Below are 26,682 nucleotides of genomic sequence, written 5' to 3' on the forward strand. Positions count from 1 at the left end.
GGAGATAAGGCATTGGTTGATTTGGGATATGGTGCTTGGTCATTGCCATATGAGTGAATGAGGGGGCGCGACGCTTGTGTTATCTATGAAAAGTACATCAGCATCATGCGCCAAGCTGCGTGACGATCATGAAATTGAGGACCGAGCGAAGCATCGTTAGAAGGCTAACAGTCTTCATTTGCATTTGAAGCCACAGCAAACCGAGATGACCAAAATGATGATCAGTGCAATGATGATGGCCATGAGGACGGCGATGATCATCCTGTTCTGGTACCATCTCCTGCCGTGCGCCGCTGCCTGGAATCAAGAGCCTGAAAAAGAGCGGCAAAATTGTTACCATAATCATATCCCCTTAGTTTTCAGCACTTCTCCTACAAAAGAGTGTATGCTCCTGAATAAAGGTCACTAAAGGTCACTAGAGAACCGAAAAAAGAAGTTTGATTTCAGTTCATCCAAGACGACTTCACACTGATTTGCAGGAATGTGACTCTGGCGAAACTACTACCTCCTCAGGATTCTTCATCAGGATGTCTTAGACTTGGGAAACTTGAGCCTTTGTTTCACTTTTGGCTGCCTTCTGACTCCTTCATCAGTTGCTCAAATATATAGCAAAGGCACCCAGAATCCGCCTGCCGGCGCTCCTTGTTCATATACTGTTAGCCTCCGAATCTAAATAACTAGGGCGGAGCAATCCGCCACAAAGGCATTGTGCTGCAGCTTTCTAGGCAATTCACTGGTCGGTTCAGATTCAGACATTACAAACATGTGCGTACAAGCAGATGAGGCTTTTGCAGTTGCCTTGGCAATTGTACCCTGCAGTGATTGGCGATTACCACTCAATTTCTCAGGCACGGCTAGCTTAACACGAACAAACAGGCTAAACGTTTGGCAGCACAAAGTGACAAAAGCCTTGTTGAATTTTAGTTGAATGCGACAGTACGATCTACCCGATCTTACCTGCGGCGTCGGGCACTTTAAGATTCATGCGGTAGCCGAGTGGACAGCAGGTGTACCGTGTTCGAAAAGGTGACCGGTCAATTCAATTCGTACTGTATTCGAAAAGGTGACCCGTCAAGTCAGTTCACACCGTATTTAGAAACCGAGTGATTACTAGTCAAACTTACATTCAAAATTAAAAACATAAAAAATTTAATAAAATTCGATCGTTTTCTATCAAATTCCATCAAATTATTATGCGGGTCCGGACGGTTTTCAGGGTTATCGAATTTGTGAACCCTGGTGGACGGTCCGGATGGGCTGCGGGAGAGAAGCAGGCACGAATAGTGGCGGGTGCGGCATCCAGTTCAGGGCCACATGGCGCGGCGTGGTTGCATCAGGATGGATGAATTGGAATGTGATTTAAAAGTTCCAAACTTCTAAACATAGGTTTTTCTACTAAACCGCGAGTCCCTTTTTTTTTACTCTGTTTGAACCACCATGTTGTTTAGAATTAATGCGATAAAATTAGATCAATATTAATTTGTTTTTATTTTTAAAATTATACATTTGGAATATACTGGTTCAATATTTTGAATATACTATTTTTAATATTTTCACAAAAAATGTTGAAGTATTATTTCAGAAATGTTAGACTAGATTTTGACACCCGTATATAGGATTTCCGAGTCTAAACTCATGCTGGGCTTGAGAAAACCCAATTTCCCTTCGGCCCAGAGTATCTACTAGTCCCAGCTCCAGGGCCATGGTCCGGTGCTCATACTTAGTTGAACAAGCATATGTTTTTATAGTTGAAGTAATAACTTTGTTTTAGCCTTTCACTATGTTAAAAATAGATAAAGGAGACACGAAATTAGTAATATATCGTAACATGATCCGTCACTTATGGTTATAGTGATGAGTCATAGTTATGATCCGTCACCTATGATATCTTATTAGTGACGAGTTATCCTTGGTCACGATTATGACGCGTCACTAATGAGTCGTTATCGGTGACAGGTACAGACCTGTTACCAATATGGTCATAGGTGTAAGTCATAAATTAACCCGTCACCAATAAATATTATAGATGACAGGTCATAACAGTGACCCTTCACCTATAACTGAATATAAGTAATAGGTCGTAACAGTGACCCGTCACTTATGACTGATACACGTGTTTCGCGTTTTTAGACCCAAAAAAAGTCAAAAAAAAATATTTTCATCCGAGAGCCACCCTAATACAGGGCCCGTCGCATATTCCTAATCTATATCATTTTCAAACATATTTCAGTCTTTGTAGTTTGTGAGACTCGATCCCGTGCCCAGGGCCTCACACATGACTCCCTTACCACCTCAGCTATCACGTGCTTGTGATAGAAACCGGTTATGTTATCCTTTTAATCTTAGTTGTCGAAGGTCATAAGTGACGTGTCACAACTGTGACATATCACTTATGATAGTCATAGGTGACGTGTCACAGTTATGACCATCACCGATGATGTTTTTTCCAAAATGTTGACCCGAAATGCTTTTAGTAAAAGGGTATAATTTTGGTATATGGACATTGATTTCGATATTTTTTGACTCTACGAATATCTACAGAAAAAGTTACATCTGTTTCTTTCTGACTTTGTTGGGTTTGGAGAATTTTTTTTTTAGGTCAAAAATGGCATGGAAGATTGAGTTCTCGCTCTGAATGTTTCTGTGCCGTTTTTGGAACGCGCATTTTTGTCTATAGCCGCCACCCCTTACATCAAACTTTAGCAAAATTGTACAATAATTCCTATTCTAGGAGACCGGAGGTGAGAAAAAATAAGAGAAAAATAAAAAAATAAAAAAGTTTAGCATCATGTATATTATATATATAAAGAAAAATAACATATGACATAAACCAGAAGTACATGCACTTTTGCATCACATGAAACTAGAGCTTTATATATCGATAATGTACATCTATAAAAACAACCATAAATATTATGTATATATATCTACATAAACCTAAGTATATGAATACCTAGGAGTATATATATACACAATACATGAAATGATAGCTCTATATGCTGATCAAGTCATTAGTGACCGGTCACAATTTAATCCATCACTAACGACTAGCTAGGATGACCCGTCACTGATAAGTTAGTCATTGGTAACGGGTCAAGTCACTACTACAGAACTAGGTTTATATGCCAGCCCATCACAACCGATTCCTCATGGGCCAGCAATGATGAGGCATCACTGCTGGTTCATTAGCCACGCGGGAAGAACCAGTCATCGTGGCTTATGAACCGACAGTGATAAGGGTCATCATTGTCGGCTGATGGATTAAACCAGCAGTGATGCACCCACACCTCATCAATGCCAGCTTAATGTACTGACTGGCAGTGATATCTCTACATCACATGAAAAACCAAAGTTGATCTAATCCTATAGAGATCTAGGCAAATCTTCAAAATTGATCCTAACGAACTATAGGAATAAATTTAGAAGTCTACAATATATAAACTTTAGGTATGAATATATTTATTTTTTATTTTTAAAGAATTAGAAAAATTAGCCACGATGTTTAGGTATATAGCAAGGTCTAATTGTATTTTTTTATATTTTATTTAATCAGCAACCTCCAATATTGAAACATTAGATATGATCATATTTATTTTTCATTTTTCCTTAATGAGTCCTACGTAAGGGTTGAATAATAAGAAAATTTTTATAGATGCACCAATAAATACTCATCGGAAGCGGACGCGAAAATATACAAAAGACGGCTTCTCCAACCTAGGCCAATTATCGGTAGGAGATGGTGAGGTAATTTATTTATTGGTGATCACAAAATCTTCTAGATATTTTGAATTTAGATTTATAATTATAATAATAATTGTTGATGGACAGAAGATACATGTACGATGCGAGCCGTGTAAGCGCAGAGTACAAGAACGGCGTGGAGGGTTTTCTGGTAGCAGCCGCGGCGCATTAGTCAATTAAATAGTCTCAATACATGTGTTGTCCATACATCGATTACAAAAATAAGAAGTAGTTCTCCACCACCCAGCAGATATATTCCTACTTGATGTCAAGGGGCTTTATGCCTGCTATACCCGTTGGACCGAGTACGGTGAAACTGAGATCGTACAATAAGGACAATACATTAGAAGAAAAGACAAAGACATATGCAAATTTTTCTAAACTCGGAGACAAAAATGACAACTCTATATTCTCCGCAACTTTAATTAATTACAATATATAAATTTACTAATGCAATTCCAAAGTCATTAAACTAAATTATTAATCTTATCAATCAGTTGTCATATATAAACTATGACATATCTCAACTTCATTTCTTATTTTGTTCTTAACAACTCAAGATGCGAGTAGAGATTCGTATTATGATTTGGGTTACACAGATTGGGTAAGGTCACCACTCACCAGCAAGTCGATCTGTGCACCCAACGACATGACATCATCATTTTCTAAATGCGGGATCATCTGATGAGGTAAAATTTTGTAGACTTAGATTATCTCCAGCAGCTACCTCAAATTTTCATCTTAAAAACACTATTACAGCATCCCTTATTTTTTCATCTCCAGTAGCTACCTTATTTTCTACCTTCTACTCCTCTTTTTCTCTCTGGGACCCGCTGTCAGCCTCTGGGAACAGTACTGCTGGTCCGTTTGTTCTCTCCGCGGTACTGTAGCGCACTGTAGCATCGGATATCGACTCTGCTGGAGCTGCTACAGTCCCCCCCAATCACTGTAGCAGCCGGATCTGTAGAAATGCCTCCCCTGCTGGAGATGGCCTTGAGACAAAAATGACAACTTTATATTCTCTGCAACTTTATTAATCATGATTATAGTTACAATATATAAATATACTAATGCAATTTCAAAATTATTAACTAAATTATTAATCTTATCAATCACTCATTACAACTCAATTTCTTATTTCGTTTACGACAACTCAAGATACGAGTAGAGATTCATATTATGTTTTAGGCCGCACAGATTAGGTAGGATCACCACTCACCAGCAACTCGATGTGTGCACCAACAACATGACACCATTATTCGCATCCCACCATATCGACATGTTTGCGCTTTTTGCACCCTGGTCACTACCACATTCGTGGGCAAAACTTGAGCACGTGAGAGCTACGGTAAAGAATATATGGAAGGAAGCAGAAACAGTGGACTGTGACACGTAAGGTCTGTATCAGCGATAGGAAGGGAGCCATTGGGCGAGATACGGAAGCAGAGAGGACCATAATGGTAGCAATGGTTAACAGTGACTACAGGAGCGGAGACGGCCGGTGACGATCAATCAAAGCAGAAGCGAAAAGTCAGTGAAGGGAGCTGCCACATGAATACGTGATGGGCACCCCAAGGATCACATGCGTTTGTATGTGGGGTAGGCTCACGAGGACAGTGTTGTACACATTATAAATGCCAACAAGAATTAGGTCCAATCATTCGGAATCTGACATTAAAAGAAAATACTATTCTGTCTCAAAGGAAGTTTTAGTTTTTTTATAATAATTAAAATATATGACGTTCCTATAATTTTAATGTAACTTTTATTTAAGTTTTTCAATTTTATCGTCTAAATTAAATAACTATCTTTCCGAAACTAGTCTTATTTCTTATACAATAAATGATATTAAAAGAGTGATAAGATGATCATTTTATCATTCATCTTAATACTTATACACGACTTTAAAACGACATCTATTTTGAGACAGAAGAAGTAATTTGAAGAATGATATGATAACTTAAAATATTAAGTGAGTACAAATATCTTAACGAAATACAACTTTGTATCCCCTTACGCACGCACGACCTATCTCAGCCTTCTAGCTATTCTGTCTCACCTAATCAATTTGTTAATTCTTTTATATATTTTATAATTTTTTACACATCTCTTTAACATTAATCTCAATACAAATAAATAGTACTAATAAAATTTAATGCGTACAAAGGCTAGTGGAATTTTCATATTCAGATATCCTAGCGTCTTCCATATATATATACACCCACACTCTAAGTGCATGCGAGCTATAACCACACACTAAGAAAGCAGCCATAGCCTAAAGCAATCAACCCCAGCTCATCGTCATGGCTTCCATCTCCTCACTCTTCCTAGGCGCCGCCTTCCTCGTTGCCGCCGCGGTCTACTTCCACCGCTACGATGCCGGAAGCAACGGTGCAGGCGACGCCGCAACCACGCACCTCCACTTCTTCATGCACGACGACTACACCGGCCCGCGCCCGACCGCCATGCGCGTCGTGTCCGGCCGCTCCCTGCTAAAAGCCTCGCCGTCCAACGACCACAACGCCACGGCCGGGAGCACGGTGTCGTCGTCGCCGCGCCAGTTCGGGGACGTCGTGGTGCTGAACAACGCCCTGACGGAGGGGCCCCGGGGCGACAGCGCGCGCGTGGGCACGGCGCAGGGGTTCGCGGTGCGCGTGTCGGAGGGCGGGGTCGTGTCGCACCTGACCATGCACCTGGTTCTGGAGGCCGGCGAGCACCGGGGCAGCTCCGTGACGGCGAACGGGCGCATCGACATGGACGCGATGGTGCGTGAATCGGTGATCATCGGCGGCACCGGCCGGTTCCGGTTCGCGCGCGGGTACATGCTCACCAGGAACTACGACTACGACCTCGCCAGCGGTGGCGTCGTCGAGATCGACGTCTACGTGCAGCACTAGCTAGCTTGCCACGGAATGGCGAAAGCTCGTATACGCTTGGAGCTTGGTTGATCTGCGTTCACCAACGTGCTCTCATATTGTTCGCAAAATATTATTGTGTGTAATATCGTTCACATGCATGTTGCTTGTTATGTAGCAAGCTGTTTGCGTCATGCATGTGTATATTAGTGGAAGTTGCTGCGCATGTGTGTTTCTATGTGATCATGGGCGAATCTTCAGAGGCTCAAGCCCCCCTATCCACTGTTTGTGATCTTGAATGCATGGTACCATATACTTGGTACATGTCACTTTCATTTGTCTCCCAAAATTTTCAACTATGGGAGTTGCTATATTTCAGTCATCTAAAAATTATATTTAGTTTGGTCGATGAACCAGAGTGCTTCGATCATGATCTAACGACCCTCCTTTTGTTTCCAATGGCTCCCCTCTCTGGATCCCTGCTGCCACCCCATCGTGCTAACCTGGCCTTTATTTTTCTCCCCAGCAATCCATTGGCGGTCCTGCACCACCCCCGTTCGCCCGCCGCCTGCCTCCTCCACAGAGCTGGCCTACGTCCCAAGGACCTTCCTCTAAGTCCAACATCTATGGACACCCCCACCAGTAAACTTCGCCAAGACTGAGGATTATTTCTGTGATTTCAATAGCTTGAAATCTAGAGAGCGTGTTCAATTGTACATGCTGAGCGCGTTGGCACGATATCTGACCTTATTGCATTATCCAACTATGAACTGGCACGATATATAGCTGTTGGGGTACAAACATGTGCCCCGAACAGAGTACGGCAAGAATCCTACTCACTAAGGAGGATTCATTCTTAAAAGATGGCTAATAGCCTTAGGAGAAGAAGCGAGAGAGAGAGAGAAGAGAGAGTCTATACGATATGAAGAGGAAAAATCCGGTTCTCCCACCTACCCCTTGAAGGTTTATTTATAGAAAAAAAGAGCAGAAGAAATTACCAACCTGCTCCTAAAATATTATATTATAATCATATGCATAGAGGGGTATTTTGTGCATTTCAACCCTTTACATATGACGTGGTGCCTGACATACTATGATCACTGCAGTGATGCCACAGTATATCATCTAAATACTTTCAACTGGGGTGTTCCCCTAACAACACCCCCTGATCCGTCAGTTTTGAGGTCCCAAGGGTTGGGCAGATGTATATAGAACTAGCTCCAGCCTTTTGAAGTCACGCCATTCCAGATCGTTCCCCGTCGTTGTAACACGGACTTTTTTTAACAAGGAGTGAAGTGCCGCAAAGCCCATCAGGGTGTCACACATGGGGCAATGGTAGTATAGCTCGACAGAGTTGCATCACGTGAAGCGCCTATGCGGTGGGGCACAATGGCAGTGAGGCTATTTGGAACACAGCTGCGAGGGCCGAAGGCAGAAACAAAGGCAAGACAGAGGGAGGTAGTCATGACTCCTTCAGCAAGTAGTTGTGACAAGGCTCAACGGAAATAGGGCCGCATGGAGCCTCGCGTCAGTGGCCAGAGGCGTAGTTGATAGCAGGGCTAAGGGAAGCAATCCTCAACCCCCTCAGTGGTAGAAGCATTGAGATTCAACAGAGGTAGGACTGTCCGATGTCTCACGGCAGAGGCTGGATGTGAAGTTGACGGTGAACCTAAGGGGGGTAGTTTGCGATACCCTCAGCGGTAGACGTGGGAAGGCTCGATGGAGGCAAGACCGTCCGGAGTGTCGCGACAGAGGTTGGAGTCATGGGCAATGATGAAGGCTATGCGTGACCGTCGGTGACTCCCTTAGTAGTAGATGTAGATAGGCTCAGCGGAGGTAGGCTGTTCGGAGCGTCACAGGAAGAACCGAACGTGAAGTCGATGACGTGGCTAAGGGAAGCAGTCCGCTACCCCGTCAGCGGTAGATGCAGTGAGGCTTGACGGAGGCAGGAACCTCTAGAGTCTCGTGACAGAGGCCAAAGGTGAAGTCAATGGCGAGGCTGAAGGGGGGTAGTCTGTGACCCCCTCAGTGGTAGACGTGACAAGGCTCAATAGAGGTAGAACCACCTGGAGTGTCATGGCAGAGGCCAGAGGTGAAGTCGATGGAGAGACTGAGGAGGGCAGTCCGTGACCCACTCAGCGGTAGCCACGGTGAGGCTTGATAGAGCCAAGACCGTCCGGAGTGTTGTGGCAAAGGTCGGAGGTGAAGTCGATGATGAGGTTGAGGGAGGCAGTCTGTGACCCCCTCTGCGAATAGGCGCATCAATTCTCAACGGAGGCAGGACTGCTTGGAGTTTCGCGGCACAGGCCGGAGGTGAAGTCAACGACAAGGCTGCGGGAGGTTGTCTGTGACCCCCTCAGCAGATAGGCGATGTGATGCTCAACGAAGGTGGGGCCTTCTGGAGTGTCACAGCAAGAGCCAGAGGTGAAGTCAATGGCGAGGCTGAAGGAAGCAGTCCACTACCCCTTAGTGGTAGATGCGGCGAGGCTCGACAGAGTTTGGACCATCCAAAGTCTCGCAACAGAGGCCAGAGGTGAATTCGATGGCGAGGCTAAGAGGGGCAGTCCGTGACCCCCTCGGTGGTAGACGAGGTGAGGCTCGACAAAGGCAGGACCATCTGGAGTGTCGCAACAGAGGCCAGAGGTGAAGTTGATGGTGATGCTGAGGGAGGTAGTTCGCGACCCCCCAGTAGATAGGCGCAGCAATGCCCGACAGAGGCAGGGCTATCCGGAGTTTCGTAGTAGAGGCCAGAGGTAAAGTCGGCGGAGAGGCTGAGGGAAAACATTCATGACAACCTTAGCGGATAGGCGTAGTGATGCTCGACAGAGGAGGGGCCTTCCTGAGCATCGCAGCGGGAGCCAGTGGTGAAGTCAACGACGAGGCTGAGGGAAGTAGTCTGCTACCCCCTCAGTAGTAGACATGGTGAGGCTCGACAGAGGCAAGACCGTCCGAAGTTTCACAGCAGAGACTAGAGTTGATGTCAATGGTGATGCTGTGAGGGCCAGTCCACGACCCCCTCAGCGGTAGAAGTGGGGAGGCTCGACGAAGGCAGGACCATCCGGAGTGTCACGACAGAGGCCGGAGGTGAAGTAGACGGGGAGGCTTAGGGAAGCAGTCCACGACAGCCTTATTGGAAAAGCGCGGCGATGCTCGACGAAGGCAGGGCCGTTCGGTGTCTCAAGATAGAGGCTGGAGGTGAAGTCGACAGCAAGGCTGAGGCAAGCAGTTCGTGACCACCTCAGCAGATAGTCACGGTGATGCTTGACAGAGGCAGGGCCTTCCAGAGCGTCGTAGTAGGAGCCAGAGGTGAAGTCAACTATGAGGCTGTGGGAAGCAATCCGCTACCCCCTTAGCGATAGATACAATGAGGCACGACAGAGGCATGATCATTCAGAGTCTCGCGGCAGAGGCCAAAGGTGAAGTCAATGGTGAGGCTGAGGGGTGTAGTCCGTGATCCCCTCAGTGATAGACGTGGTGAGGCTTGACGGAGCCAGGATCATCCAGAGTTCCATGGCAGAGGCCGAAGGTGAAGTCAACAACAAGACTGAGGAAGGCAGTCTGTGACCCCCTCATCAGAGAGGCGTAATGATGCTTGATGGAGGCAGGGCCGTCTAGAGTCTCGCGATAGAGGCCATAGGTGAAGTGATGGTGAGGCTGAGGGAGGCAGTCGTGACCCCCTCAGCGGATAGGCGCGGTGATGCTCGATGGAGGCGAGGCCTTTTGGAGTGTTGCAGCAGGAGCCAAATGTGAAGTTGACGGTGAGGCTGAGGGAAGTAGTCCACTACCCGCCCCCCAACAGTAGATGTGGTGAGGTGAGGCACGACCATTCAGAGTGTCGTGATAGAGGCCGGAGGTGCAGCCGACGGTGAGGCTGAGGGTGGCAGTCTGCGACCCATATCAGAAGCCTTGTCTATGATATCATCACAAGATAAAACAACAAAAGAATTCTTAGAATGGAAAGAAGAGGTATCAGGAAGAGTACCTTCCAAGTTCTTCTACTTGGCCCTTTGAATAGCAAGTTCTTTCATAGTAGAGCCCACCAAGTGAGCACACCTCTCACTTTTTCTAGTAGGTGTAGGAGCAGAGGGTTTTACTTGAACAGTCTCGGCAATAGGTTTATCATGGGTAGGCTGAAGTTCATCAGGATTTTTATCTGTAGACTTCTTCCCTTCTAGCACCGGAGAAGGACAAGAATTAGAGAAAAATGGAGGGATATCTTTCCCAGTCTGCTGTTGGTAATCAAGAAGAGAGCATCTGCCCAACCCAATGATTGAATTGCTTTCAAGCATAGGATAAAGCTTCATCATACCAAACTCTTGATCATTGAAAAGAAGGTCATCTTCATCACCAGTTGTTTCAATATCCTTCAAAGCATCAATTTCTCTTTTTCAAAAATAGGTGGTATATCTTCCTTTCCTTTGGACAATAGCACAGGGTCATGAGAACCATTGTCAGCCTCTAAACCACATCCCACAAACTTGGTAGAAGGTAGAGGCTTATGTATGTCAGCTATCAACTTTGGGGGAGCAGATTTGGGGCTTTTAGAAACCAGTCTTAGGGTAGAAGCACTTTTTAGATAAGTTTTGCCTCCACTCTTAAACACAGAAGATGATGAATCACCAGATGTATTATCCACCTTAGCCTTCTTAGGAGATCTCTCTCACTAAGATCAGCTTTGGAAGACTGTTTGTTCTTATTGTCATTCATTGGGATAGCCACATAATCAGGAGTAGGAGCAGTAGCTAAAGGCATCTCTCTCTCGAGGAAAACATAGAAATAGTACCCATCTTGCATAGCAAGACAACCTTCAGTAGAAGAGGGAACCTTGGATACATTCCTACAACCAATTCTGATCCTCACATAGTCTTGCTTATACATGCTGCTCTTATTAATCTCAAGGGTAAGGCCAACCAAAGATCCCACATAAGCAATAATAGGTTCAAATCTACATTCATGTGGAATGTGCCTAACTCTAAACCAAGAAGATTGAAGAGCACATTTAGCCCCCACTACTGGATCCCAGGGAGAGACCCTAATCCCTGTTCTAGCTCTACACATCCCCATAGTAGTAAAATGAGCCCAATCTTCAACTTTATGAGCATTAGGACATCTTATACTAAACTGGGTATCAGACCATAGTTTTGCATGGCATCTCCAAGCAGATCCAAAAAGATCTTGAAATTCTTGCTCAATCTGTTGTGCAGTAGCAACCCCTTTAACTACTATGATCATTGCTAGATTAGCTCCTTCTTTCATAGCAGTCAAAGATGTCCAAATGGGCCGTGCCTACTGGGCCGGCCCAAGGCACGGCACTATAGGCACAGCCCAAGCACGGCCCAGCCCGAGCCGAGATGGGCCGAGCCGGCATGGCACGAGGCCACGGGTCATGCCTGGGCCGAGCGCGCGGCACGGCGGGCCGGCACGGCACGGCCCAGCCGAGTCAGGCCGGCACGGGCACGGCACGGCCCGGCTCAGGCACGAGTGGCCCAGGAGGCACGGCCGGGTCGGGCCGGAACGGCACGTCCCGGGAACGCGGCGGCCCGCACGGCACAGCCCACCGCGCCGGCTCAACACGTGGCGGCCCACGGCACGGCCGGGCCGGCACGGCCCACCGCGGGGGGCACGGCCCGGCCGGCACGATGGGCCGGCGGGGGCACGCAGGGGCACGCAGGTTAACGGGTTAAACAGGCCGGGAACGAGATATTTTTGAATTTTATAGCCGTTTTGTGACCGTTTGAGCTCCAAAAAATTCGAAAAAAATTGCAAAAATCACCATTTTTCACCTATAAATAGAGAAGCACCTTGCCCTTCCATTCCACACCAGCAACACCATTTTCTCTCTTATTTCCTCCTCTCATTCTTGTCTCAAAGTTCCTGAGAATTAGCGATAATTTGGCAAAATTAGTTTGAATTGTTGCAAAAAAATCCGAGCAATTCCAAAATCGTCATCCTGCTGACTTGCTATCTTGAAGTTGAAGAAATCTTGGTGATTTTTTTGCATCGTTGTTGAGTCTTATTTTATTATTAGTTTTATTACTTGATTATTTCTAACTCTGAATATTTGCAATTTTTGTAGTGTCATTCGACATTGATCATGGATGCCGGTGATCATGATACATCCATAGATCATGATTTTTTTCTCCAAGGACTCACAGGGGACTACGGCCCCTTTGATACCAGTGCTGCAGGTGATGATGGACCCGACGGTGAACCTCCGGTTGGTTCACATCCAGGTGATGCAGCAGCAGTTCCATCGTCAGACTCTACAAGTGCGCACACATTAGCAAGCACCGGGTCTAAAAGATCAAGAGCCGGTACTTCCGAAGTTTGGCAAGACTTTGAAAGGATCTACAAAGAGGAAGATGGGGTAAGTGTCAGGTATGCTAGGTGTTATATTTGTAAAAATGAATTATCTGCAAAGCCGTCGAGTGGAACGGGGCACTTGAAGAGACACGCCACAAGTTGCAAGCGAAAGAGTGGAGCAGCCTTTAAGCAGACGGTGTTGCAGTACAACCCCGACGGCTCTGTTCATCATTGGGAGTACAACTCTGCCAATGCTCGAAAAGAGCTATGTCGCTTCATTGCAAGAGCGGATCTACCACTCAATATCGGTGAGTCTGCTGCATTTGAAGATTACATTAAGCAAGCTCATAATCCTAGGTTCACGCATGTTTCTAGACAGACAACTAGTAGGGATATGGTAAAATACTACAATACGTGTCGTAGCAAGCTTAAAGAAATGTTGCAAACATGTACATTTTCAGTTGCTTTGACCTCGGACATATGGGCAAGTAGGGCTAGAGAAGATTATCTTAGTGTGGTTGCTCATTTTGTTAATAATGATTGGGAATTAGAAAAGAGAATAATAGGTTTTCGTTTGATTGACAACGCGCATACCAGTGAAAATATTGCTGAAAAAATATCTCAAGTAGTTGCAGACTTTGGTCTCACGAATAAAATATTTTCTATCACTTTAGATAATGCCGGTGCAAATTCTAGAGCAATGGATATTCTTACTCCGTTGTTTAGTACTTATGCTGAATCTTTCTTGTTACATCAACGTTGTGCTTGTCATATTATCAATCTTATAGTAAAATCCGGTTTGAAGAGGTTGTCGCGATACTTAGATGATTTCGTACTGCAATATCTTTTGTGAACTCCTCTAACCAACGAATTGCAGCATATAAACAGTATTGTGTTGCAATGGGTGTGCGTCCACGTAAGTTTGCTCTGGACATGCCGGTGAGATGGAACTCTACTTTCTTGATGCTTAAAAATATTATACCATATAAGAGCACATTTGGTGTGTTTATTCATACACATTACCATCAGCATGGGGGTCAAACTTTACCCACGGAAACGCATTGGTATGTTGTTGAAAGGATACTGGAGTTTCTTGAATTTTTTTATGATTCAACTGTGAGTTTATCAGGAGTTTATTATCCAACATCTTGTTTAGTAGTGCATAATATTGTTGAAATTGCTACTCATTTAAACAACTATGAAAATGACAATCTTCTAAGAGATTGTATAGTTCCTATGAAATCTAAATTCTTAAAGTATTGGAAAGAAATTCCTTTGTTGTACGCCTTTGCCTTTATTTTAGATCCTAGAGCTAAAATTGCAGCTTTCTGTAGAGTTCTCGCAATTCTAGGTGATGCTCTTGGCCATGATTATTCTAATTATTATACTAATGTTCGTTCTAAGTTATTCGAAGTTTATAGTAAATATGAAACAAAGTATGGCAGAGTTCGCCTGCAACGACCTCCACTAGCACCCACAACAAGTAAGAAAACGACAACATGGGGGAAAATATTTGGTGCAAGTTCTTCATCAAGAAGTTCAGACTCTTTGTCACGATCGTCTACGGGCACCGGAATTCCAACATCCGGAGGGGAGCTAACTACCTTCATCGACAGTGACGTTATCAGCCACGAACAAGAAAACTTCAACATACTGCAATGGTGGCATGAGCACAAGACGAATTATCCAGTGCTTTCACTGTTAGCGCGAGATTTGTTAACGGTTCCTGTATCTACAGTTTCTTCTGAGGCTACCTTCAGTCTTACAGGAAGGATAATCGAAGAGAGAAGAACAAATCTGTCAAGTGAGATGGTTGAAATACTCACCATAGTAAAGGATTGGGAACAAGCTGAAGCACGAATGCAACACACTGCAGAAAATACTGAGCTTGAAGAATCATTCCAAAATTTGTATCTAGATGCTGATGAGAACGTGTAATTTCAAATTTTCTGAGCTAGGTTGTACTCTTTTTTCCTTTGCTAGAAAGGTTTTTAATGAGGCAACCTATCAATAAAGCTTATTTTTAGAATTAATCATGTGCCCCTATTATTTCTAAGTTTTATTTTATTTTATTCATGTTTTTTGTTTATTTTTTTTTTTTAAATAACCCCCACGGCCCCACCCCCACCCACCTCTCCTCTCATCGTGGCCTATAAATACCATCCACTCCATCTCAAACTCCATGTAATCTCATCGGCCACCCATCTCTCTTTTCCTAGTTGCTAGCCAAGTAGCCAGTAGCCACTTCACATCAAGAAACCAATTCCATATTTCAATTCATGGATCAAGACGCCGAGAACTCGCGTGCATGGTCATGGTGTGGCAACATTTTGAAAAGGTCTTCAGAGAAATTAACGGGGAACAGGTAAGATTTGCTAAGTGTAATATATGCAGCAAAGAAATAGGTGCCAGATCTCCAAATGGAACAGGACACTTGAGGAAGCATATTAAATATTGCAAGCAAAATTCTGGGGTTTCTAATGAAACCATGTAATTTTCGGAGCATAATCGTAGGTTGTACTCTTTTTTCCTTCTAGTACAAAGGTTTTTAACGAGGCAACCAATCAATAAAGATCTTATGTATTTATTTTCTATATTTTTATTGTTTTTTTGGATTTTTTTAGCTATTATTTTTTATTTTTTCCTATTTTTCCGAGTGTTGACGGGCCGAACGTACCTCCACCGTGCCGGCCGGGCCCGTCGTGCCTTCCCGTGCCGACCTGGCCCGTCGTACCTCCACCGTACCGGTCGGGCCCGTCGTGCCTCCACCGTGCCGACTGGGCCCGTCATGCCAAACGGGCCCATCGTGCCGACCGTGCCGTGGGCCGGCCCGGCACAGCACGGTGACAGTTGGGCCGTGCCGTGGGCCGACGACTCGGCACGCGGGCCGGCACGGCACAGCCCGTAACAGTAAATGGGCCAATCGGGCCGTGCCGAGTTGGGCCCGTGCCGGGACGGCCCGATTGGCCCATTTGATCATCTTTAATAGCAGTAGCATTAGGAACATTTTCAATGAGAAAGCCCGATTGGCCCATTGCAAAGTTGCTGGCACGTTTTCTCTCTCTGCAGTACTGTAGCGATACTGTAGCACCGGATATTGACTCTGCTGGAGCTACTACAGTATCCCGCAAATCACTGTAGCAGCCGGATCTGCAGAAATACCTCCTCGGCTGGAGATGGCCTAGGTCCAAAACGTCTTGTTTTTATGGCTGGAGGGATTAATACTTTAAAGAGAAATTTTCGTTCTTGCCATTAGCACTGACCGGATTTCGCTTCTGCCATCGTCTTATGCCATGTTTTGCTTTGGCCACCGAGTCTCAAATCTGGTTATCGAAACGCCATCGCAGCCAACGGGAAGCCTCGTTCTCTCAGTTAGGCCTCCGTTAGGGCAAGATTTTACCGTTTTACCCTTTGGTTCTGTTATAAGGCTAAATTTGTCTAGGACGCGGAGCAGAGCAGGTGCAGGGGCATGGCGGCAGCCACCTGCGGGGGGAGCTGGCAGACCCGGAGCTGCAGGGGTTGTTAGGGACCACGTGTCCTGGACCTCCGTCATCGGCACTTGCCTCCTAGCCCAGGCCGTAGGTCTCTTTAGGCGGATGCTCCTCGCTATCGTCCTGGTGGACAGGGTTGTGCTCATCGTCATTCTATGCGCGTTCGCCATGCTCGGGGATGTCCACTTCGGAACCTCGCTACATGGCCTCGTCACGCGCCGAGGCCTTCACGCGGATGTCTTCGTCACCAACTCACGACGAGTGCCTCCGATTGCAGTCTGCCCGCAAGGTGTTTCACTCTATCGCAGACAAGAATGTCATGTCGCTGGAACACGATGCTGTTAGGACTCGTGCACGCAGACCGTGGCTTTGAGGCACTCAACCTACTTGTGCCAACGACAAGAGTTAATACATTTTTACCGCGGTGGTGTTTTCAAAAATCAAATTTGAGATCGGGTGGCAAAAGCGAAACATGGCATAAGAGGATGGCAGAAGCAAAAACCAAAAAAGCCGTTTCGTGCTAATGGCTAGAATGGAATTTTCCCTACTTCAAAAAGATGTTAAGGTCATGGAGAAGCAGTTAATGTTTGTCACACAATATTAGTAGTGTAAGATGGTTATGATGCTCACATAGCATTCTCCCACTAATGCTAAAAGCTTATTCAAAAATTATTGTCGTTATTTAAATAGACAAAATGTCACGAGCAATCAACCTCAAAGGTGGGGTAATGAGTATCCACCATCTTCCACCAACCAAGGATATCAAAGGATATCAAAATACTCATCCTCACTGTGAGGAAGAGCTTCCTCCTCCAAATAGCGATCTAGCTCATTTTTTGTTTTAACAAAACTAGTAGTCTTCTTACTTGCAGTAAGTTTGACACAACAACAGTTACACTAATTGAAGAAGCAGCAACAATAGATGATGTATTGTTAGGACTAGTCCAAGTAAAGGTTAACCTCTTATCATATATTGAGCCAAGAATCAATCATAATATATGGAGACTTCATAGATGATAGATGACATAACACAATATCATTTACTTAACGTAAAATTTGTTATTACAAAGAGGATATTCAGGGTCAAAAAGCAATAAAACTCCACAGCTAGCATGATCTTCCTTTATTCCAAGCATCTTCATAGGCAATCAACGAATAGCACTGCCTTAGAACACGTCACCTTTAGAAAAATTCCCAAATTCTTTCACGACGGAGCATTAGGGTTATAGCAAGTGTGAGTATGTTTTGTCCTCCACAAGTCATGGTAAAAATGCAAATGAAGGCATTTAACAAGAATGAAGCTAATGGGGGCTTATTTGCATAAATGCAGCAATTGAGTAAAAACAATTATTAAAAGTGAATAATTAAATTGATAAAAAATAAATAAATAAATAAACAACCGGAACTATATGTGATAGAAGCGCCGAAGCAACAAGACAAGCATCTATCATATTTCTCCCATACTGTGGTAAATTGTTGGTCAATATGCTAGATATTGTTATGTCTCTGCATGTTTAGCTAGTCAGGAGTCAGGTAAAATATATCTTGTTGCATTTATCTCTATCTTATTATTGTTGATCCCAATCCTTGTAACATGGGGATAATCATGTTAATGTCTAACTTAAAATTTATATGAAATACTTAGAAATGCATAGGTCACCGGTAGAAGTTGAACAGTAGAACGTTCTATTATTTACGAGGTGGTTTAATTACTTTCACAATAATAATGATGTTGGGTTGAAGAGTTGGTGAGGATGAGACGAGATGTGGGCGGTGCTAGGGGTAGATTGGGAGAGGAACCCAAATGTCATAGACCGTTTGCATCATTTAAGCACCGATCGTTGGTGCTATTGGCTTAAGCATCTTTCCCACATATCCGAATAGGATAAGGATGAGCCACGTATCATACGTCACCGTGTTCATTTGAATCATGTGCATGTGATGTAAGCAAGAGGGCTTGTAGAGGCACCTGAGGTTGCTCTGGGAGTAGATCTAGGTGGTCTCCACATACTCGGATGTGGGAACAAAGGTTCGGGGTGGGTACATGAATGGGCATCACATGAATCAACACTTGTAACCGAGGGTGGTCTCATATCGTATGGGTAAAGATGTACTCCCCTGTAGAGTGTAAGATCAATTCGAATTGTCACACTCTCAGCCATGAGTATGCTTATATCCATCCGCATCAATCATAGAGTTACGATGGTGGTCATATGTTGTGTGTTGGGAAGTGGCTAGTGAAGGTTTATGTCGCGGGGAGTATGTTCAAATGTCAGTTATAGATATGTTCTTATGGTTAAGCTTGGATAGTCCAAGAGTTAGGATATGTAGGTGCTTGCATATTTAAGTTGTAAGTTCAAATGCCTTTCACATAATTCAATTTAACCTTGTAGTTTATTCCTTGCTAATTCATCCAAATGTATTATCCATGGAGTCAGGGATATATATACCAATATGTATAAGTCTTGCGAGTACATTTGTACTCACTGTGCTTTCACTACTATAGAACCGTCCTTATATGCCGACCCATCACTGTTGGTTCCTAATGGACCGATAGTGATAGGGTAGTACTGCTGGTTCATATGCAGCACAGGAAGAATCAGTCGCCGTGGCTTATGAACTGGTAGTAATAAGAGTCATCACTGTCGGCTACTGGGGTTGGGCCATCTCGGGTACCAACGGTGGCGCCGATGGCCATCCTTCTTCCGTCCCTGTGGGGTGGATAGCTGCCTGCCGCTCCTGCTCAACCCTCAGTGCAGGAGACCGCACCTGTCAAGATTATCGATATTTCCAACAATGATGAGGATACCGACTTGGATCTCCTGTGGAGGGAGAGCGACGAGGAGGAGCAGGCGTCTGTGGAGAAGCTGGCGGCTTCGACAGTGAGGGAGGAGGCGGGGAAGAAGGGGGAGGAGGCCCTGACGGTGGCTCCTTCAGTTTCGTCTTCGTCTTTCGACAACTCGGGGGCACAGATGAGGTGCATACGCCACTCCATGCGCGACCCCTGCCAGGACCCGTGGGAGGCAAAGGTGGCCTTCGGGGGAGCTTCTAGTGAAGCCGTAGGACATCCCTGTCTTGCCGTTCGACTATGGCCCTGCTGCGGGCCATAGTTACCTTTTGCCACCTTGTACTCTTTCTCCCTCTGGTTTGCTCTTTCGGGGTCTGTCTCCTCCGTAGTGGCCTTTGTACTATTGCTTCTTTGTACACGTCCTCCGGATGCACGAGTTGCTAACAATATAATATGGACCTTTGGGGGCGATTGTATCTCTTTTTGGGCCGAAGTGTAAGGGGATCCTTCAAACAGGTGACCGCATGTCTGTGTGCCTTCGTGCTTCGTGCCACGCTTCTTCATCCCCTTTGTAGGCGATGGCTAGTTTTTTAGATGACTGAGGTACCGAGACTTCGCATAGATCGTAGCCAGCTTCGTTCCTTCCTGGAGAGAGGTTACCTCGGGAATCTGGTAGCGGTAGACACGTAGAGTAACTAAGGTGGGTTGGGCGAAGCAGTGGCGACCTCATTGTTCTCGGCCATCGCGTATTCCTAGGGTTCGACGTTGGTAGGGCCTTCTTCTAAATTTGTTCCAAATTTTTAACCCGACGAAATCCATCTGGAACCTTTGGGGACAAGCTCCAGAGGTGGTCCGCGACCCTTTGGTTTCTTAGCCGTTACCTGGCTCTGGAGGCAACCCATCCAAAGCTTGGCGATGGCGTGTCAGAGGCGAGTTCGAAGGCTAGATGTGAGAGGTGGTCCTCGACCCCCTCGGCCCTCGGCCGCTGCCCGACTCCAGAAGCAATCCGTTCGGAGCCTTGTGATGGCGTGTGAGACACGAAGCCAAAGGCTAGACGGGATAGGTGGTCCTCGACCCCCTCGGCCCTTAGCAGCTACCCAGCTCTGGAGGTAATCTGTCTAGAGCCTGGCGACGGCATGTCAGAGGCAAAGCTGAAGGCTAGATGGGAGAGGTGGTCCTTCACCCCCTCGACCCTTAGCCGCTGCCCGGCTCCGGAGGTAATTCGTCCAGAGCTTGGATACGAGAGCTCAGGATAATAAGAGCGTCAACCAAAATAGCGACGTCCGTATAGGTGCCTACGATTGCAATGGAAATAGGGAGATCTACTGCGAATTCATAGAGGAGATTTGAGAGCTCGATTATAGAGTATTAAAGGTTCCTCTTTCCAGTGCCAATGGGTTAGAATCCTAGGGGGCATGAAGATCGACAAGTAAGGTATGACTATAGTGGACCAAAAACTCGTTGGATACATTGAAGAACTATTCATACTTGCGAATGATGTTATGCAAGTCTTCTATATAAAAGACCTGGACCCGGCTAACAAGGAGGAGCGTCACATGGTTCTTCAAGGAAAAAGAAGGATTATCGTAGTGGAGAATGTCGGTGACGAGGAAGACGACAATCAATTCGATGCGCTACCTCCTTTCGGAGAGGGCGTTGACCTTGATCCCATGGAAGACACCAACGAACCTCCCTATGTACGTCATGATCATAATAAAGGGCGATTCGTTAAGATAAAGTAGCTAAATTATATTATTTGTTATGTATTACTATGTATTAATAAAGGTGTATTTACTATTGATTTACATTAGCTTTAGTTATGAGCATATTTGTTTTCCAGTTTTAATGATTTAAAATGCTTAGCTATGAAATTAAGATATATATGAATTTCCAATTATATTTTTTAATTAATTAGTGAGCTCCAACAATATTTATTTTCCATTTTTATTGAATTGCAAAAGTTCACCATGAAATTTAGGTATATAGCAAATTAATTTTGGTATATAGCAAGTTCAAATTAAAATAAATATGTATTAAGATTGGAGATCAAAAGAATGTTAATAAATGTAGATAGTATGATCACAATCGAATACACTTGAGTAGCATGGCTGTTAGTTTGCTCACCCCAGTTGTGGCCAGACATCGCAGCTCGTCCCATCTAGGTCGGTTAGGTGACAGAGTGCACCCTAATTGTTGAATTGTGTGTCTTTGTCCAGTTAATGATAATTTGAGTATATCTAGTTAGGGTGTAGGTCATAGTTTAGCCCTGGAGCCAACTACATTTTCGGTTCTGAGGCTATATTACTTTTTTACTCATGTTATGTGTTGTATTAAAAATTGCATGGTTTTCATACTTGTTTTTCCTTTTACAAATGATGAAATTGGAGACCATATTTATGATTGCAAAGCTTGACTAAGATGATTATTACACATGTATGTTGCACGTCTTTTCACTATCTCATTCGAACTTGCAGTCATATATAATTATGTCCATAATCTGTCGCTAATGCTGTTTTCATAGATGTTTTACTTTTTGCAAGAAATTTGAATAGTTTTGTATTATTTAATTATGTACTATGAGTGTTGAATTATTTTTTATGTACTATGCATTGTAATTATGTAATCACAATATTGTCCTCTCTTTTTTTTGGCAAAGAGGTTGTATTGTTTAATTATGTGCCTTTGTCCGGTTAATGATAATTTGAATAATTTTGTATTATTAAATGATGTATTATGAGTCGTGTATCTCTCTGTATTCTATCTATCGTCTTCCTCCCAGTTAATTACAATATTTTGACAGCCTCTTTTCCTCCCTCGTCGGCTTTCTCTCTACCTCCTTCCTTCCTCAGCTCTCCATCTGTATAATACTCAACCGCTTGTCGCCATCGTGTGCAAAACTTTTTGGAAGGGATGGCATCATTAACCGCTCATTGCGATCATATGGAGAACACTCAGGAAGGTGGCTCCTTCGATCTGGCCTAGGTGCGGGAAGGAGATGTGCCGCCGTCAAACATTGAAGAAGGTAGCCCGAGTACCTACCTCAACCTGGACCAAATAGACGCCATTAAAGGCGATGAGGTATTTCATAAGTAGATAAATGCATTTGTTGTACATATGATCGTATAGGTTCTCAATACTTTTTTCACTTATTTATAGATGCCTAAGCAATCCCAGGAGTGGCATCATGTCCGACGTCCCTCGAAGAAGCCTATGGGACGATTTGTGATCATGGAGGTCTCACAAGTAAGGGAGCCAGCTGCACCAGAGAGAGTTTTGGGATCATACAAGTCAATCTGTGAGAATGTTGTTAAGGATCACGTGTCCATTAGCTACAGATTATGGACTAGCAAACGAGGTGATCCGCACGTGGTTCCTGATTCGATCAAGAGTGACATCTTGTGACCCAAGATATTAGAGAAGTTTGACTTCCCTGAAAAGACAGATATGGAAGTAGTTAAGTGTAAGACACTAATGACCATGGGACTTTCATTTAAGAATTGGAATGGAACACTAAACATAACGTATGTGCAAAAAGGTACAGTGCCAGATTTCCGCAAATGGCTGCAACTGAAAGATCATTGGCAAGCCTTTGCGGAGTACAAGTTGTCAAAGGAAGCACAAAGGTTGAGTGTACAATGCCAGATTTCCGCAAATGGCCGCAACTGGAAGATCATTTGCAAGCATTTGCAGAGTACAAGTTGTCGAAAGAAGCACAAAGGTTAAGTGAGGTGAACAGCCTCTACCCCCACAAAGTCAGCAGTCGTGGGTATGTGAGGAAAGAACAATAGTGGCAATGACAACTAGATGAACTACGAGAGAGAGGTGTCACTCATGAGACGGAAGGCTGGAGTGAATTAGACCATGTTTGTTATTTTGGTAATTGATGACAACATAGTCAATGGGACTAACATGTTTGCCAAGAATATATGTTAGTAGGTCTCATGGATGCAATACATGAAGAAGCCACTGAAGCCAAGTCAAGGTTTTGTTGAATTGGAAAAAGTCCAGGAGAAATGAACTCACCGGATGGTCCAGTGTTCACATAGATGAACACACCGGAGCATTATATCCAGAGGTATTTGATCTCACCGGAAGGTCCGATGCCAAATTGCTAAACAACAGAGTATTTCTTAGTGACACATGTGCAAAATAGACATAAGTGCTACGCTGGATGGTCTGATGCTATGAGAGTGTACACACCAGAGAATAAATAGTGCAAAGAGGAAGAAGAAGCAGAAGACACCACCAGATAGTTCGATGATGAAGCAAGAGTACACCGGACAATGAACAGTACAAAGATGAAGGCAAAGCTCAAGCCAGCGGATAGTCTTGTGATGAAGTCATGTGTACACCAATCATATTTTCCAGAGAGGGTTGCATTTGGCTCGGATGGCTGAGGATTGCTCACTGGATAGTCCGACGATAGATTGATAAGCACCAGAGAAGGCACCAGAGCAATTTACACCGAGAAAATGTTGGCTCGGATGGCTAAGGTATACTCACCGGAATGTCCAATGATTATGTTGCAGTATACACTGAAGTGTCCGGTGTTCATAGTGGCTTGAGTGGGGTTCCAACGGCTAGTTTGTGTGAGTATACTCATCGGATGATCCGCTGTTAGTACTATTGTTCTCACCGGATCATCCAGTGTTAACAACCTTTCAAACTCATTGGGTTAACAGCTAGTGCGCGGGTTTGAGGCTATAAATTCCCCTCCACTCACTCATTTGAAGGTGTGGCATGCTGCTGGAGTTTAGAGAAGTTCATATACACATCCAAGCCACCAAAGTACTTAAAGTGATCATCCAAGGCAATTAAGCATAAGATTAGAGAGTGATTAGTGCTTATAGGCCTAGAGAGTGTGTTGCTACGTGATTGCTACCTAGAGAGTGGATAAATGAGTGATCCAAGCTTGTATCAAGTGGTACGCCAACGCCTTGGAGTCTTGGTGACTTGCCGGCAACTTGAGCCGGAGTTGCTCAAGCTTGTTGACTCTCCAACTTGGTGTGGAGCGGTGACTACAAGAGTATACGGGGACACGAAACCCCTTGCCTTGGTGGCTCAAGCTTCGAAGTAATCACGGTGGCGTGGAACTGGAAGAGAGGCTAGTGGTGAGATCTTGCCTTGGTGACTTGGTGGCTCATCCGGGTGGAGGCCTTGTCTTTGTGACTTAGTGGCTCAAGAGCAGTGACCAGGGCCATATCCTTTGTGGAGCTCCAACGTGGACTAGGGGTTGCATTCATGTCATCGATACCACGAGAAAAAATCCTTGTGCTGAGTTTACTCTCTCTATCTTATTTATGTTTCCGCATTTACTTACTTAAAATTTACCTTCTTAGATAGGTTGCAAGCGCTTTGATCAATAGAGTAGATACACTAGATAAATCTAGAGCTCATTTAGATAGAAACTTATATATGTTTATCGTGTGTTGTTTTTGGAGCCGAATAGTTCTAAGTGTCCTAATTCACCCCCTCCCCTCTTAGGACGTTACCGATCCCTACAATTGGTATCAGAGTCTCGTGCTCTCGATAGGCTTAACATCCTAGAGTTGTGACGTCCGAGGTTAGGATGGATTCCCATAGTGCTCCACTTTTCGATGGCACAAATTTCCCGTGTTCAAAAATTCTAATGTCTTGTTATTTGCAAGCTAGAGACTTAGATGTATAGAGAGTCACCGCAGAAGGGATGAGGCAACACATCACCAACAAGGAGAGGTAATTAGATGCATTGGCAAAGTGTATCATTTTATCATCTATATGTGTAGATGCATTTAATCGTGTTTATTCTCTCACCAATATACATGATATTTGGATTAATCTCATTTAAATACATGAAGGCACAAAGGATATGCGCAACGAGAAATATCATGTGCTTGTTACTAAGTTTAATAGCATCAAGCAACTACCCTATGAAAGTGCTAATGATATGTATTCTCGTTTGAATATTCTTGTTAATAAGATCAATGGGTTAGGTTTGACGCCAATTGAAAATGATCAAGTGGTGAGAGGAATATTTCAAGCTCTTCTTCCAAAGTACAAGTTGATCATCTCCATCATCTACGACAATAACGATATAAAGAAGATGACTCCAAGTCAAGTTATTGGCAAGATCACCGCTCATGAGATGACCATGAACATGGAAGTGGAAGCTTCTTCCTCATCCGACATCAAGAACCTTGCTCTCACAAGCAAGTAAGCTCAATATCAACACATGAAAGCAAGGATGAGGAGACAAGAGCAAGAGTCAAGTTCAAGTGAAGATGATGAAGATGAAGATGAAGATGAAGAGAGCTATGAAGAAAATGAGCAAAGCACCTCAAGCGATGAAGAGATGGATCCTGAAGTCGCCAAACTCATCTCACAAGTGGAGAAGAACATCAAGAAGATCAATATCAAGATTGATCACCCAATCTCCATGAAGGACTTGGTCAAAAGAATTGATCATATCAAGAAGGAGAATAAAAAGACCAAGAACAAGAGGGAGACAAGGGGAAGAGCCAAGGCATTTGCAAGCATAGGAAATGGATGAGCGACGATGAAGAATTAAGCTCAAGTGATGAAAGTTTCACCATCCTCCCATCCAAGAAAAGCTCTTCCTCAAGATCGTCATCACACAAGTCGTCATCACGCAAGTCATCTCACAAGTGCCTTATAGCCAAAGGTATGGATAGCGATGTAAGTGATGATGAATCCGATGAGGATTCTCCTTCCTATGATGAACTCCTTCATTTGATCAATGAGCAATAAATGGCCTTAAAGAAACAATCTAAAGTGCTTAAGAAAGTCAATGCACTTAATGATATTCATGCTACCTTTGTTTCTAATTGTAAACAATTATTGTGCAAATTCAATTTGCTAAACAAAGAGCATGAAGAGCTTAAGGCTAAATTTGAGTGCATTGAATCTCAAACTAAGGTCCCTTTGAAGTAATCTACCTCTCTTTTTAATTACAATCCTAAGGTAGATGCTTCCACTTCTTGTGATGATTTATATGATTTATCTAACTCACCCCGTTGCAATGAGATTTGTGTTGAGAATGTTTTTGTAGAAAAATCTAATGAACTCATTGCACAAGAGAATGATGAGCTCAAGCAGGAAGTAGAGAAGCTCAAGAAGGACTTGGCAAGATTAAAAGGCAAGGGACATGTCCAACCTCCTCAAGATAACCGTGATTCCATGGTGAAAAAGCTTACGGAGGAGTCAACCGTGACATACTTCAAATGCCATCAAGAAGACCACAAGTCCTTCCAATGAAAGCAAGTGAAGAAGGAGATAAGGAGAAGAAAAGATGGCGAACCTCTCAAACAAGACCTCCAACCTCTACAGCAAGCTCAACTACAAGAACAAGATAAAGAGCAACCGTTACAAGCTCAAGAAGAAGGAAAATGGCAAGGTGGTTACACACATGATTGGGAAGAAGGATAGGAGGTGGAACCAACCCATTTGGGTGCTAAGGAAGTCATCACCAACATGAACGGGCCCCAATCGGTTTGGGTTCCAAAAA

General features: G+C 44.2%; 1 protein-coding gene across 1 annotated transcript; it reads left to right on the forward strand.

The window, feature by feature from the left end:
- Window positions 1-5,958: 5,958 nt before the first annotated feature.
- On the forward strand, window positions 5,959-6,981 carry LOC133900559 (dirigent protein 1-like). Its single transcript, XM_062341736.1, has one exon. The coding sequence runs from the start codon at window positions 6,045-6,047 to the stop codon at window positions 6,636-6,638; it is 594 nt and encodes a 197-aa protein (XP_062197720.1). The 5' UTR covers window positions 5,959-6,044; the 3' UTR covers window positions 6,639-6,981.
- Window positions 6,982-26,682: the final 19,701 nt, after the last annotated feature.

Source organism: Phragmites australis, chromosome 19 (assembly GCF_958298935.1).
Source record: "Phragmites australis chromosome 19, lpPhrAust1.1, whole genome shotgun sequence".
Taxonomy (NCBI): domain Eukaryota; kingdom Viridiplantae; phylum Streptophyta; class Magnoliopsida; order Poales; family Poaceae; genus Phragmites; species Phragmites australis.

Bases quoted from the DNA above. Each gene is read 5' to 3' on its own strand.
- LOC133900559 (XM_062341736.1), top strand. From the start codon at position 6,045: ATGGCTTCCATCTCCTCACTCTTCCTAGGCGCCGCCTTCCTCGTTGCC.